At 36.2% G+C, this 16,236-nt stretch overlaps 1 protein-coding gene across 1 annotated transcript in view; it reads right to left on the reverse strand.

The window, feature by feature from the left end:
- The window catches only part of tspan33b (tetraspanin 33b), a 41,194-nt gene that overhangs the window by 8,993 nt on the left and 15,965 nt on the right, over nt 1–16,236 (reverse strand). The window contains exons 5-6 of the mRNA XM_056478178.1: nt 10,216–10,311; nt 7,515–7,643 (exon numbers count right to left, since the gene is read on the reverse strand). Of these exons, the coding sequence (XP_056334153.1) occupies nt 7,515–7,643; nt 10,216–10,311 (225 nt within the window). The remainder of the gene's footprint in view (nt 1–7,514; nt 7,644–10,215; nt 10,312–16,236) is intronic.

The following is a 16,236-nucleotide window of genomic DNA, read 5'->3' on the forward strand; positions in this document are numbered from 1 at the left end:
TATATTATCTAATTATATTATTATGCCATTCTCTGTCGCCATCGTGTGGCGCAACTGTCTGCTCTGCTCAGTGACAAGCTAATGGCCGCCCACGCATTGAATTATAAATATTTAAAATAAGCACTATCCTTATAAATAAACTGCATAGTTGCAATCTAAACAACTACATTCTTGACTAAAAAAAGACTTAAAAGTACATTATGTTGTTCAACAGCTGCAATATTTGTCAAACTGCAGTGAGTTTATTGATCTGCTGTCACTCTATCTGGGCGGAGTAATACACAAAGGTAAAGAGGCTGTACGAATGCTGTTACTGCATAATATTACACGCCTATCTGCCAATCAGATCTGTGAACCAGACAAAAGTGTTGTGTGTGTATATATATATATATATATATATATATATATATATATATATATATATATATACACTGTATACACACACACACACACACACACACACACACACACGCATACATTTAGGTCCATAAATATTACACAATTTTAACATTTTTGGCTCTATACACCAAAACATCAATTTGAAATGAAATGAACTGCAGAGTGCCAGCTTTAATTTGAGGGTATTTACATCCAAATCACGTGAACATTGTAGTTTGCATACGTGCCTCTCACTTGTAAGGGACCAAAAGTAATTGGACAGAATAATCATAAATCAAACTTTCAGTTTTCAATACTTGGTTGCAAATCCTTTGCAGTCAATTACAGCCTGAAGTCTGGAATGCATAGACATCACTAGACGCTGGGTTTCATTCCTGGTGGTGCTCTGCCAGGCCTCTACAGCAACTGTCTTCAGTTCCTGCTTGTTCTCGTGGCTTTTTCCCTTCAGTTTTGTCTTCAGCAAGTGAAAAGCAAGCTCAATCGGATTCTTCCTGTTTTTGAGGCTCACCAATGGTTTACATCTTGTGGTGAACCCTCTGTATTCACTCTTCTCACTAGTCTTCTCTTGATTGTTGACTTTAACACACATACACCTATCTTCTGGAGAGTGTTCTTGATCTGGCCAACTGTTGTGAAGTGTGTTTTCTTCACCAGGGAAAGAATTCTTTGGGGCTCCACTAAAGTCGTTTCCGTGGTCTTCCAGGTCTTTTAGTGTTGCTGAGCTCACTGGTGCGTTCTTTCTTTTTAAGAATGTTCCAAACAATTAAATTCGGACCCTTAACAAGTGGGAGGCACATATGTAAACTGTTGTAATTCCTACACTGTTCACCTGATTTGGATGTAAATACCCTCAAATTAAAGCTGACAGTCTGCAGTTAAAGCACATCTTGTTTGTATAATTTCAAATGCATTGTTTTGGTGTTTAGAGCCAAAAATGTTAGAATTGTGCCAATGTCCCAATATTTATTGACCTAACTGTGTGTGTGTGTGTATATATATATATATATATATATATATATATATATATATATATATATATATATATATATATATATATATATATATATATATATTGTATTCTGACAAGGAAAAATCCCTTAATTGTTAAACCACTAGAGGATGAGCACGTATGTTGTCTTTTTAAAAAATTTTGGGCGAGCTATCCACTTTAACTTTTACTAAACTGATATTCTAATTCATATCTTGCACAGATGCTACAGAGCAGCGGTGTCATCTTCACGTGAACAGTGAACAGCTGTTCGGATGAATCACCGATTTTTACTGTCATTTTTTCCACTTCAAACAACACACTGGAATACAGTAAGAACAATTCAGCTCACAGCTTCTTTCTCTCAGCATCTTCAAATGTGGCACAGCTCCTTCATTCCCTTCTGTTTGTGTTTGAAAGAATTGCCTTTCGTCCTCTCCGACCTGTTTAGAGACTGTTTATCCGGCAATCACCGTAGGCATTTGCCAAGGGAACGGAGATCATAATATTTAGGTCTGCCAAGGAGTCGCTGTGAAAAAATTGGGTGATCTATGTTCTGTTCGAGGATCTTATCAGCATTTAGACACATCTCGCCAATTGAATTGAGCACACATTTAAGCAGCTGCTTTTAGACGTCATGCTGAAACAGCACCCGTTCAGTCATTTTGCTTTCTTGAGGCACAAAAAAAGCAATTGAGAATGAATAAATTCTACTCGGGTTGCTGCTATGACAACTGTGTCGAAATTGAAACTTTGAATCACTGATACGTTTGGTAAACCCAATCTGTTAAACTTCACAAAGCTCGTGCTGATGTGATTATAACAGGGGTAATTAGCGGCGCAGGCCATCGTTGGTTTAAGAGGAAAGGCAAAGTCTGGCTACACTTTGAATTCATCTTTCGTGGCACTTTGTTACATGGTGCAATAAACCAATGACCGCATACAGTTTTGCAGAGCTGATGACATGAAAAATAATACTGCTTTGCATCTGTACTGATGTACGACTACAAAGGCTGAGAACAAAAAAGGAAGGGATTGTGTTCAAATAAGGTTCAGAATGAAGGATCATTGTATAACTAAACGCAAATTGTACTATTTTCTGAAGTCTGAGCGGTGTTTGTCTCCAAATCTCACCAATTAGATGTTAGTGGGTCTTTCTTAGGTGGTTGTCTTGAGTTTTGCAGTGGCTAAAAAGTATTCTGAGAAGTTCTAATTCAGAACAAAAGGGTTCACAAAGGGGCATTTAACATGATAACCTGGTGGGTAAAAAAATATCTTAGAAATGTTTCATTCATTTTCCTTCGGCTTAGTTCCTATCAGGGGTTGCCACAGCGGAATGAACCGCCAACTATTCCAGTATATGTTTTATGCAGCTTATGCCCTTCCAGCCAATAATATCCACCTGCAGACCCACACAGATTTCAGGCACACACAATCCAGCACACACGATCTAGGCAAACCATTTGGTTATGATGGACATTAATGTTAATAACGTCTTCTCAGACATCGCCGTTATTATATTTTTATATATATTGTTAATAAATAGTGTACACAATAGACAATAGTGTATACTATCTTACAAATATGGCGATCAAGATGGGCAAATGGGGAACATTGTCGATCGCCATTCAATATAATAGCCTTTTCTATCTTTTTCTATCATAATAGCCTTTTCTATCAGTCATCATAGATTATCAGTTATTATTTATCTGACAGAGTCAGTATGGCAAATACTCGACTGCTTGCCTTACTGAAACATTGTTTAGAGATATATAAATGATCTTAATTGGACAGGATTCATTTATAAATGGATTCATTATAATGAATAACAGCAAGTTAATATGTGTAGGCTATAATACATCTTTATATGTAATACAAATATTTTTATATTTAATAAATACTATATTATATATATATATAAACACTATATTAATATTTTACTCCAGCGATTGAATAGTATTTATTTGCTTAATTTTCTAATAACTTTTTATTAATGATTTCCCACATTAAATACGATGTATTTTGTGATTTACAAATGTTTAATGTCTGTTTACGGTTGTGGATTGCATTAAGGATCTTGGTCTCTGCTCTGTCGACTTTTGATGTTGAAAAATTCAACTCTACAGTTTAACAAACTGACTTTTATTGACATTTTAGTAGTTTGAAATATAAGAATGTATAAGGAAAAACTGTATAGATAAATAAGTCTGTAAAATAACAGATGTGCTGGCAGTTTATTAAAGGTTTTTATAGTGTAATATATACGACACCAACTTTAAACTATAAACATTGTTAATAAAAGTCACTTTTTTAAACTTTTTAAAGTTAAATGTTGTTAGAAGAAAGATCAAGGTCCCATAATGCAGTTCATAAACACAAATGAATAGGGAAAAATTAAAACATGAATCACAAAATACCGAAAACTGCTAATTTTACGGATATTTGTTTAAGAGTACAATGATAGTAGATTTTTTAACGTTTATTTATGTGCTTTTTGCATTTTATAAAACTAACAAAACTACAACAAAATATAGAAGAAAAAAACGATACAATATAATAATAATACATAAAAACACTAACCTATGACAGACCGAAAAACAAAACACAGAGAGACAAATGCACATGAAAGCAAAATATAATTTAGCTGGTCAGGTAATGCATAAATAAAGTAATTATAAAGTAACATTGTTCTTCTATTACCCCAAAAAATGCATTATCCGGACTATAGTTTTATCGTCAAATAATAGTTTGGGCACATTATTTAAACATTATAGATTGTTAATAGTGAATATCAATTACACTCAATCTTTAATTGCTATGTTACTGACAGGAGTCATTGGTTATGCTTGCATTTCTTCCAATGCATTAAGGTGTTCTAATATATGTTCCCATGTTTTATCAAATATCTCCAATTTATCATTATTGATATATCTCAACCTCTCCAAAGCAAGCATTTTTACGATATCTCTACCCCGCATACAAAATTTAGGTACAGATTAATTTTTCCACACTCAAAATTACCCTTTTGGCAATTATCATACCAAATAACATGTCTCGTCTTTCATATTTATTAAACATCTCTAAGTTATGATAATAGTTGTTTAATTCTACAAATATCTGATAACATTTCTCCCAAATTTCAAATGAAAATATTGTCATTTAATGCTAGTTTTTCTTTTATAACTGGCAGAATGACAAATGGTCAGAATAACTAATGTTTTCATTAGTTCTGATCGAAAATGATGGTTATTCCACAACATGTGGATTCTTTTTTAAGTTAAAGCATTGGTATTGCATTGTTTAAAAAAATAAAATACCTAAAAACTTGGCATTTATGCAAAAAATAAAATTATAAATGTCATTTAACATGAATGTATGTCACCATATTTCTTATTTATTTTTTTACTTGAATAAATGCTGCCTTGCTGAGCATGAGACACTTCTTTCCAAACTCTTCAAACTTTTAACAGACTCAACTTTTGAATGACATACAGTACAGTAGGTCTCATTTCTCCTCTCCCAATGGTTTTCTCCGAGGTGATTATGCAGACAGATGATTATGGATGATGATGCAGTGCTGCCACCATGAACATTTGAGAAAATTATTTGAGAATTTGAAGGGACGAAACTGTGAAGTTAAATGTAATTCTAATGATTTAGAACTTGAGTCGCACCGCCAACTCATAAAGCAGCACATGAATCCTCACTTCACACAGACCTCTTATCTGCAGCTGCTTCTCTGTCCGTTTTTATCAAGGATTTTTCATAAACGCTGATTTCATAGGTGTGGGTGGTTAAACCTGGGTGAACACTGAGCAGTTCTGACCACGTTTTGTTAAAGTTTTGAAAATCTAAAAGCTTCCTAACAACATTGACTAGTACTTTACAAATACTAGTGTTTTTCAACCAGTGCTTGAATTAATCTATATTACAACTGTAGTCATTTACTGTATACAAATGACCCAATACTGTGCTAAGTTTTCTACATTTATAGGATATATTATACAACAATACACCCCAGTTTACTGTAGTTAGAGCTAAAGTATACAGCATTATTAATTGAAGTTTATCAGTAATCAATAATGCTGATTATATAGTATCATGTTTAATTCATTAACAAAGTGTTGTAAATACTAAATTACATAGAGTATAATACACTTCTATATGGTTCAAAAACACTGTAATATTTACTATTCCACATAGAAATCTAATATATGGCATTTTATGCAAATTTCATGACATACAAGTTCATATTTGGATTTCACATATGTAAAATATGTTATATATGCAGGATATATTGAAATATTACAAAGGCCACTTTCATAATTTATAACCATTGGAATTACATATATTAAATAATATTTCAGCTATAATGTTATATGTGTGTTTATATATGGCAATATGAACATATGTTCAAATATACATTGCATATACTGTATGACTGTATGTTTTAAATACACTCACCGGTCCAACTGCTATTAGGTACACCTGTCCAACTGCTTGTTATCGCAAATTTCTAATCAGCCAATCACATGGCAGCAACTCAATGCATTTAGGCATGTAGACATGGGCTGTTTCTCAATATGCGTTCTTCAGCGGTCTTGCGTCCTTGTGTTCTCGTCATCTTCATCCGCCAAAGTTCAGTTCCAAAACTTAAGAACGAAGGACGCGTGAACGTTCCCAGATGTGTATTGAGGATGCAACGATGCAGACTTGAGCACTGAACTCACTCTAGAAGTCCCAGAAGTCATTTTGAGTGGAGGTGGCAGCATTTTATATAGATTTCTTATTAAAGTTCAGAAAAAGAACTTATTTACCAGTCAGGACTTTTCCTAAATAAGAAATTCCTATTAAAATCTATTTCATTTGTATTGTGCAAAGTATATTTTTAAGCTCTTTATGCATAATATATATTGTGAAAAGGGGAAATGCAATAAATCGTTGTATGAATGCTGTAATGTGAAAATAAATTTCGGTTAAAAACACGTGAAGTTCATGTGACCATCAGGAAGAATGTAGCATACCGTTTCTCACAGGACGCGTTCTGTGTTCTTACGGTCTCCCAAGTTCGTTCTTCCAAGGTGACCTGGCAAGACCGGTCTTCACAAGAATGCAAGTCTGTTCTCTACGTTCTTGCAATTGAGAAACAGCCATGGTCAAGACAATCTGCTGCAGTTCAAACCGAGCATCAGAATGGGGAAGAAAGGTGATTTAAGTGGCTTTGAACGTGGCATGGTTGTTGGTGCCAGATGGGCTGGTCTGAGTATTTTAGAAACTGCTGATCTACTGGGATTTTCACGCACAAGCATCTCTAGGGTTTTCAGAGAATGGTCAGAAAAAGAGAAAGTATCCTGTGAGCGACAGTTCTGTGGGCGCAAATGCCTTGATGATGCCAGAGGTCAGAGGAGAATGGCCTGACTGGTTTGATCTGATAGAAAGGCAACAGTAACTCAAATAACCACTTGTTACAACCGAGGTATGCGGATGGGCTACAGCAGCAGAAGACCACACCGGGTGCCACTTCTGTCAGCTAAAAAACAGGAAACTGAGGCTACAGTTCGCACAGGCTCAGCAAAATTGGACAATGAAAGATTGGAAAAACATTGCCTGGTCTGATGAGTCTCGATTTCTGCTGCCAGCAGGATAACTCCTCAGACTGGTTTTTTGAACATAGCAATGAGTTCACTGTACTCAAATGGCCTCTACAGTCACCAGATCTCAATCCAATAGAGCACCTTTGGGATGTGGTGGAACGGGAGATTCGCATCATGGATGTGCAAAATTTCTGAGGAATATTTCCGGTACCTTGTTGAATCTATGCCATGAAGGATTAAGGCAGTTCTGAAGGCAAAAGGAGGTCCAACCCAATACAAGTAAGGTGTACCTAATAAAGTGACTTTAATATATGTAAAATCCAAATATAAACTTTTATGTCATGTCATTTGCATATATTTACATGAATCAGATTTTCTATGAGGGATAAAATACTAAAGTTTTTATTTGATGCATCTTCATTATCATAGAGTTGAAATTATGACACCTGATATTTTACAGTGTGTTACAGTCTGACAAGCTAGCATCAAAAAGGACTATTAATAATGGTGTAGTGTGAGGGCTTCACTCTCACCTCTCCAGGCAGAGGCGTGCAGCAGGAGAACGGCACCGAACATCTCTCATTGCTGGGGTTTGACGCGCTGCAGTTGAAGTACAAGTTCCAGGACCAGTCAGTGTAGTTGTTCCAGCCACAGCACTTAAACTGTGAGGAAGGAGAGCACTTATTTATATATACTGTCCACATATTCACCTCCTTGTTTTTTTGGATACCATGAGGATTATTGAGAGGAGGATTAAGAACATGTGAAGAGACACAAGAAGATACTGCATTGTAATGTAGAACAGAGTGCAAATTCTAAACTGATGATCAAGGGATATCCATAAGCATAACTTCAGTGATCAAAATCATCAATTTAATGCAATTGTCATTTATTAATCAAACATATCAAAGTTTTGAGGGTAAATCAGTAGATTATGACCTACAACAGACATTTGCTTCCCAAAGACAACTTTCATACATTTTTAATTCTCAAAATCAGCATTCAGTATATGAGCATGGTAAAATGCACACGGCATGTCAAATAGAACGGTCTGTTTTACTTTACTTTTAGGATATATGTATACACAAATACCTATTTTACAAGAAATAAAAGTGTCTTTTGAACACTTACAGCATCTATTGGTAGTCTGGATCTGGTGGCAGACTGTACACTTTCTTGCATTCCTGCTGGGCTTGATTGTGTTATGAACCATGGTATGCTATGAACTATTTTGGGGAGGCTCAATCTATAACCTTAATATTTTATTATTACCACAAAATTGTGCAAGTTACTTCCAAATTGTAATATATTACAGATTTCTAGTTACTGTTATTTAAAAGTAATCCCTTCCATACAATATATCTGTCTCAGAATTGTAATGAAAAGACTAGAACTGTGTTAAATTGGGCTGTCTTGTGTCCTTAATTTATTCCACATTATTATTAGAATTTTTAAATCCAGCTGGAATCGTACAGAAAAAAATCCAGCCCACCACATACAGTACCTGCACATTCCTACAGGATCCCACAGAATTTTTTGACCATGTTCCTGTAGGCCTTCCTGTAGAACATGCAGGAAGTCTGCATGAATCATACAATGAACATGTAAACCTAGAGGGAACATGCAGGACTTCTGTAGGAATCAAACAAGCAACATGAACAAATCCTAAAGGGAACATACAGGAATCCTACAGGGAACTTGCAGGAGTCACCCTCTCACCCCCACCCCTTTTTTCTAATTATCATTAATCATTAATTAGGGCAGTCAAAGAAGGGGGGTTAAAAAAGGGGGGTTCGGGTGGTTCAAAAGACTCACGTCACTGACAAAGGTCTTGAATTTGTCTCATGTATGAACTCATTTGTCCTATTTTAACTTCTATGCCACATAATTGTGATAATAACCCAACGAAAAACAGTTTAAGAATTGTTTATTTACTCCAACATCCAGCTGTGCAAGAAAACATACAATGTGATGTAAGTGAGGTCATCTTACACTACTGACCTACTGTATTGTTGTTAAATAGGCAAGGCAAGTTTATTTATTTTATTTATGAAAATAAATTTTTTATTTTAAACATTTTTATTATTAATTTAATAATTTTATTTATTATTAATTATTGTATTATAAATTTTGTTATTTATTTTATTTATGAAATAGAGAAAACATTTTACAATTACGTTTTATTCTAAATCTTGAACCTTATTCTTAAAACCAAAAATCAACAAAAAGGTGTGAAGCTCCTCCAGAAGGCGTTGACTGATTGATTGACAGCTGATTTTAACCAATCCATTGGCGTTCAGTTCTAGAGCTGTGGGCCAATAAGAAGAGCGCAAAGGCGGGGCAAGCGTTGCGGGCTTTGATTACTGCGGCAAGTTGACTTGACAACTGTTTTAAACTGTTCCTGAGCGCTGCGTTTCAAGTACAAAGATGCATTCTGCCTGAATGTGTCCTAAATACTTTATGAATTCATCAGTAATATCTTTAAAACAAATCTGAAAATATTAGCTTTCACTTCTAATACTGAAAAATATATATTATAATCACTGAAAATTACACAATTTTTAAATCACTCTCTCGACCCCTTGAAATTATTCTATTCAAACTGCGACCTCCAGTTTGAGAACCACTGTTGTACAACAGAAAACCCCAGTGTGACCGTAGCATAAGGCATAGGTCTCAAACTCAGCTCTGCACAGTTTTGCTCCAACCCTAATCAAACACAGCTGATCCAATTAATCAAGGTGTTCAAGACAACTAGAGACTATTAAGCAGGTGTGCATTGGAGGTGGTTGAAGCTAAATTGTGCAGAGCTTCGGCCCTCCAGGAATTGAGTTTGAGACCATTGTTGTAAGAGAAAAGCTTTTAATGAAACCGAAAAAAGACATCCTTGACATCCTACGTTATCTATGAAATCCTAGAATAATGTTTATGCGAAGAACAGTTTTGCTGGGAAAATGTAAAGGATGTGATGTTTAAACATGGTCTGAAAAGGCTCTCTTCCATTCTATGACATATAAAAATGAATGCTTATACACTGTCCAAGATAAGGAGCTACAGTATAACATCAATATTTTATCAAATATGTTGAATAATAAAAAAAATCTCTATGTTAAACATCAATTATTTGACAAAGAATTACAGTCTGTACAGTCGATCATTTTGTCTTCAACAAATGCAGATGACTACTCATGATGTCTTACATGCTTATGGAAAGAAAAATAAAACCCCCCTCACCTCTTTCTGGATGTAATCCATCAGGTTTTGCAGGTCCAGGTCATCTCGATAATGCACAATGGCTTTCTTTACAAATTCCCCCAAAGCATCCCGTGTCTGTGAACATGACACTTCATCCAGTCTGGCCACCAAGCACATTTCCACCTGAAATCAACCTCCTACATCTGGCTTGTATATGCATATGTAAGCGTGCTACAGGAGACAGGTCGACAGCGCTAATTCACCATGGCGGCTCTAATAGCATATGCTTTAGTGTGGTAATTAACTCTTGGGGCCTCCCCGAGTGTCTCTGTTTCTCCCCTGTCGGTTTCTCTAACTCTGGCACGTTCAAGCACCTCTGCATGTCATTAGCGAAGCCTCCATCCGAACGGAACATTTGCTTCCCCTTTGATGTGGCAAAAGCTCTTTAATCATTAAGCAGGGAAGACGCTGGAAGCGACGTCGCTAAACTGCCCTCCCTGTTCAACTGTGCGCTGTGAAGGTGAAATATATGTGTGATGTAATGCTCTCAATAGGACTGTAGAACTTTAAGGGTCCATGAGGTAATGGGTAGGCCCTGAACACACTCTACACTGTGCAGGATGCTTAAAATATAAGTATATATATTTTTATATATTCAGCATTATGATATTGGCCTTGATGATTTGTGTGCGGTCATTAAAAATCTTTTAAATTAATGAATTTATTTGAAAAAATTAAAAGTCTTTTTCAGCAAGGATGCATTAAATTGGTCAGACGCTGTTATAAAGACTTGATATTAAAAATGCAAGTAATTTATGTTCCATCAAAAAAACTGTAATGAATAATAATAACAAAACACTGTATCAAGGTTTCCAGCCAATACAAACATAAGCATGATTAATAACAAGTAATAACAATGACACACATTCAGTATTAATCCACACAGTGGCAATAGTTGAACTATTTTGAAAATTGACCGCGTCGCGGGTGTGAGGAACAGCTGATGGTGGCCATAGCAAACAGCAGAGGATCACGAGTTCAGAACCGCATTTAAATCGGTAAAGGAAGAAGCACGCGTCTCGTTTTCAACGTGGTTTTGGATGCCATGTGTGAGTACCCCATAAAGTTTAACCTGAGAGATACAGTACAAGCATTGATCTAAATTAGATAAGTGAAAACAAGCCGCACACATCGATTACAACTTGCAACACACTATTATATACATATTTTGCAAACTACACAAAACGAGGCAACAATTTAAAAACACTTACATGTTATGATGCGGAGTAAGAAGAAACTGGTTCATATGAACTGTCACAGTTACTGACAATGTCCTTGTTAAAGTCTGACAAAGTCCCACACAAAATAATCTCTGCTGCTCACATTTTACCGGATCCAGCCTTTCATATTTAGTGATGTGCCGTATCAACATCAACGCATACTATAAATTGTACATTTGCTGTATTGACCTTATTCTTCATGTACGAGCAGGCACAAAGTGTTCATAGCGCTTCACTTTTCCCACATTTTTTATGTTACAGCCTTATTCCAAAATGGATTAAATTTATTTATTTCCTCAAAATTCTACACACAATACCCCACAATGATGAAGAAATATACATTTTTTAATTGTTGCAAATTTATTAAAAATAAAAAACTGAAAAATCACATGTACAGAAGTATTCACAGCCTTCTCTAAGTACTTTGTAGATGAACCTTTGGCAGCAATTACAGCCTCAAGTCTTTTTGAATATGATGCCACAAGCTTGGCACATCTGTTTTTGGGAATTTTTGCCCATTCCTCTTTGCAGTACCACTCAAGCTCTATCAGGTTGGATGGAAAGCGGCGGTTTACAGCCGTTTTCAGATCTCTCCAGAGATGTTCAATCGGATTTAAGTCTGGGCTCTGGCTGGGCCACTCAAGGGCACTCTGAGTTGTTGTGAAGCTGCTTCATTGATATTTTGGCGGTGTGCTTTGGGTCATTGTCCTGCTGGAAGATGAACCGTCGCCCCAGTCTGAGGTCAAGAGCACTCTGAAGCAGGTTTTTGTTCAGGATGTCTCTGTACATTGCTGCGTTCATCTTTCCCTCTATCCTGACTAGTCTTCCAGTTCCTGCTGCTGAAAAACATCCCCGCAACATGATGCTGCCACCACCATGCTTCACTGTAGGGATGGTAATAGCCTGGTGATGAGCGGTGCCTGGTTTTCTCCAAACGTAACGCCTGGCATTCACTCCAAAGAGTTCAATTTTAGTCTCATCAGACCAGAGAATTTTGTTTCCAATGGTCTGAGAGTCCTTCAGGTGCCTTTTGGCAAATTCCAGGTGTGGTGGGGCTTCCGTCTAGCCACTCTACCATACAGGCCCTATTGGTGGATTGCTGCATAGATGGTTGTCCTTCTGTAAGGTTCTCCTCTATCCACAGAAGAATGCTGGAGCTCAGACAGAGTGACCATCGGGTTATTGATCACCTCCCTGACTAAGGCCCTTCTCCACCAATCACTGAGCTTAGATGGCTGGCCAGCTCTAGGAAGAGTCCTGGTGGTTTCAAACATCTTCCACTTATGGATGATGGAGGCCACTGTGCTCACTGGAACTTTCAGAAATTTTTCTGTAACCTTCCCCAGCCTTGTGCCTCAAGACAAGCCTGTTTTGGAGGTCTACAGACCGTTCCTTTGTCTTCATGCTTGGTTTGCCTCAAGAATGATCAGTGAAAACCGAATGTATCTGAGCTCAATTTAGAGCTTCACGGCAAAGGCTGGGAATGCTTATGTACATGTGATTTTTTTAGGTTTTTTATTTTATTACATTTGCAGCAATTTCAAAAAATCTTTTTTTCACATTGTCATTTTGGGGTATTGTGTGTAAAATGTTGAGGAAATAAATGAATTTAATCTATTTTGGAATAAGGCTGTATAATGAGAGAATGTGGAAAAAGTGAAGCGCTATGAATACTTTCCGGATGCACTGTATAGTCATGAAGACACTTGTTTGAATTGCAAGTAGTTTGACCCTTTTCTGCCGTTTGTTATTCCTAGTCATTTCTCCCATTGGTAACTGCATCGAAAGTTCTAAAACAATCGCAAAATGAGCGCACTTCTGCATTGCAGAATATTTTTTTAAGTAAAATAAATTAAAAATGCTTCAAATGTACATGCAGTTCTGAAATTAGTCATATGATACAATATTCCTGTTTTTACTCAAATAAATGCATCCTAAAAGCGACAAATAGGCCTACTTTTAAAAAGAAAAGAAACGAAAAGAAATCCCACACAGTATATATGCACTCAACAGGACCATGAGGTAATGGCAGACCAATAGGAAGCCCTATAGTGAGAACTGACGTTATGAATAAGATGAACAATGGGAGCGAATGGCGGATTGCTTTTAAATTGACTTTCTATCCCATGAGATGGACTTAGAGTCTGAGAGATGACTGCTAAAAGAGGTTAAGCCTCCCCAAACAAGCCAAAGCTTAATGCTACAATTAATCTTTAACAATCTGCACTGTGTGAAAGTCATACCAGTGAAACACATTTGTGCCAATAAAAACGAACATAAATTGTCTGGAAAATACACCATTTCAAAATAAGATAAACTGAATAATAATAAAGAATTACATTACATAAAAATGTAACATGATCTCCCAATATACTTTGTTATCAATCTTCAAGGATTAGTTTTTGAAAATTGACTATGATTTTGTTTGCTTTGTTTCCATATATATACACAGTAGATATGGCATACGGACACTGAGCATGCCGCCGTCAATACCGCCGCCACATTTGTATAGTGCTCCCAGGACAAAAGTTCTTCAACAGCACTAGTCAAGACTAAAGCCAATGTGAAGATGCTGGACTTTTTCCACTGTGTACGGGTGTAGTAACGAGCAAACAAAGAAAACAAAGCATCACGCAGAACATTTCATAGGTAAGATTTCATTTTTTACGTTTTTGTGTGTTTCGACTGTTTGTGTAAAACAAATAACATTATTGATGATAATACAGTCACTAACTGCACTGACCATAAGGCAAAGTAGCACCAACGTGCACTAAATTCTAGGCTTTTGCTAGTTTTGTTGAATTGAATCAGCAAACGATGTAAATGAGATATGACAACAAGACGCTGCGCTGCCAGAAACTTGTATTATTGTCTGCTAAGTGAAGTAATGGCTAGTTTTTGAAGTAACTTAAGGGTGCCTGATAACATAACAGTGCCTGCGCCTCAATGTGCATACTTTCCACCCTAAATTATTGAATATTACCAATGTTGTATGCCATTTAGATCTGAAAGAAAGATATGCACATTGAGACACAGGGATAACGATGGTTCACACGAATCGTTCATAATGGAGATTCATTCACAAACGAAACGCTCCCTCTGTTAGCATTAGAAATGAAAGCAGGAGAGGGGGTGTGTTTCAGGACATTCATTAGATCAAATTTAACAGGGAGGGAGGATAATACATTTCCATGCACGCAAACACACGCTCTTTGTTGGCAATGCCTATACGGTCACCAGTCCATCGATATAGTAAAGTGGTGTAAAATTATCATTTTTGTAATTTAAAAAACTATTTCCACACTGACCACCTAGAAAACTCCCGATCAGATATATGTATATATGTGTATATATACTGTATGTATGTGTATATATACTGTATATATGTGTATATATACTGTATCCATGGTTCTGGATGGCCAGCCCTCCACTGCACCTTGGTCCCACCCACATTCCTTTCAAAGGAGTGCTACTGTGTACTAAAATGGCGGCTCTATAGACACGTTCCTTCCAATAGTAAGCAATAGCGTAGACGACATCTAAAGTAAATATCTATGGCTTATATCCTCTTTTGGCACAAACCTATTGTGGGTCGGGTTTTAAAACGGCCTACTCTGATTGGCTTAGCTGATTAGGAGACTTTAGTCAGTGGTTTGCGTTATAGAAAACTTTTTTCAGTAAACTTAATGGTAAGTAACACTTACAATAATGGTCCATTAGTTAATGTTAGTTAATGTGTTTACTAGTGGGGGGCCGTTATCGGTGTTAACGTGCTGCATTAACGCAAGACTCTTATCGCGCAATAAAAAATATCGCCGTTAATCTATTCTCAAAGTTGGGTTGGGAGTTAGGTCTATTCTACGCAAGCTATGATGACTTTCACCTTGATAGTTTACCGCGGATGTATACCTGACCGGTGAGCCGTCTGACAAAAAAGTGCCCCTCTCAAACAAATCAGCAGGATGCCTTTCTGGATCTTTCATTTACTTCGAAGACACTACTACCTACGTTTACATGGACATCTGTAATCTAGTTATTTGCCTTAATAGACAATAATATAATTAAGATGTTTACGTGAAGTGCTTTCATGTAAGAGTTTTCTGTAACTTTTGGTGACTTTAACTGCAGTTTGGCAGTTTCACATTCACTCATGAACATTTCATTCATGCCCCCGTGACAAACTGGGGTATTAGACGCAAATAAGGAGTAAGGACTGATGTAAGAGTGTTAAGGAATTTAAAAACGCACACCAAATGGAAAGAAAAAAAATTCTGCATTTTGCGATGTGTGTGTGTGCGTGTGTGTGTAATGCCGCTAATATATGCATACTCCACGTCTTAATTCCATTTGTTTAGTTCAGTTATGACATTAGTCGGATTAAGGTTATCAAAAAAAAAAAAAAAAAAAAACGCTGTTTCGAGCTTATGTAGGTCTATACAGTTTAAAATTCATGCTTACCTGAATAAACAGTTAGTAAACACAAGTACATCTTATCTAGATTAATATAGATTAATTTCAAGATTACAGTGAGATTAATCTAGATTCAAAAAAAATTATCTATGCCCACCTATAGTGTTTACTAACATGAACAAACTATTAGTAATAGATTTAGTATGGTATTTATACATATTTGTTAACTTAGTTCATGATATTTAAGTTAAATAACGTTAGTTCATGTTAGTTGACGCTAACTCACAGTACATTAACTAATGTTAACAACCACAACTTTGGATTTTAATAATGCATTAATTAATGTTGAATTGATTAATAATAGATTATT

This window comes from Danio aesculapii, chromosome 18 (assembly GCF_903798145.1).
Source record: "Danio aesculapii chromosome 18, fDanAes4.1, whole genome shotgun sequence".
Taxonomy (NCBI): domain Eukaryota; kingdom Metazoa; phylum Chordata; class Actinopteri; order Cypriniformes; family Danionidae; genus Danio; species Danio aesculapii.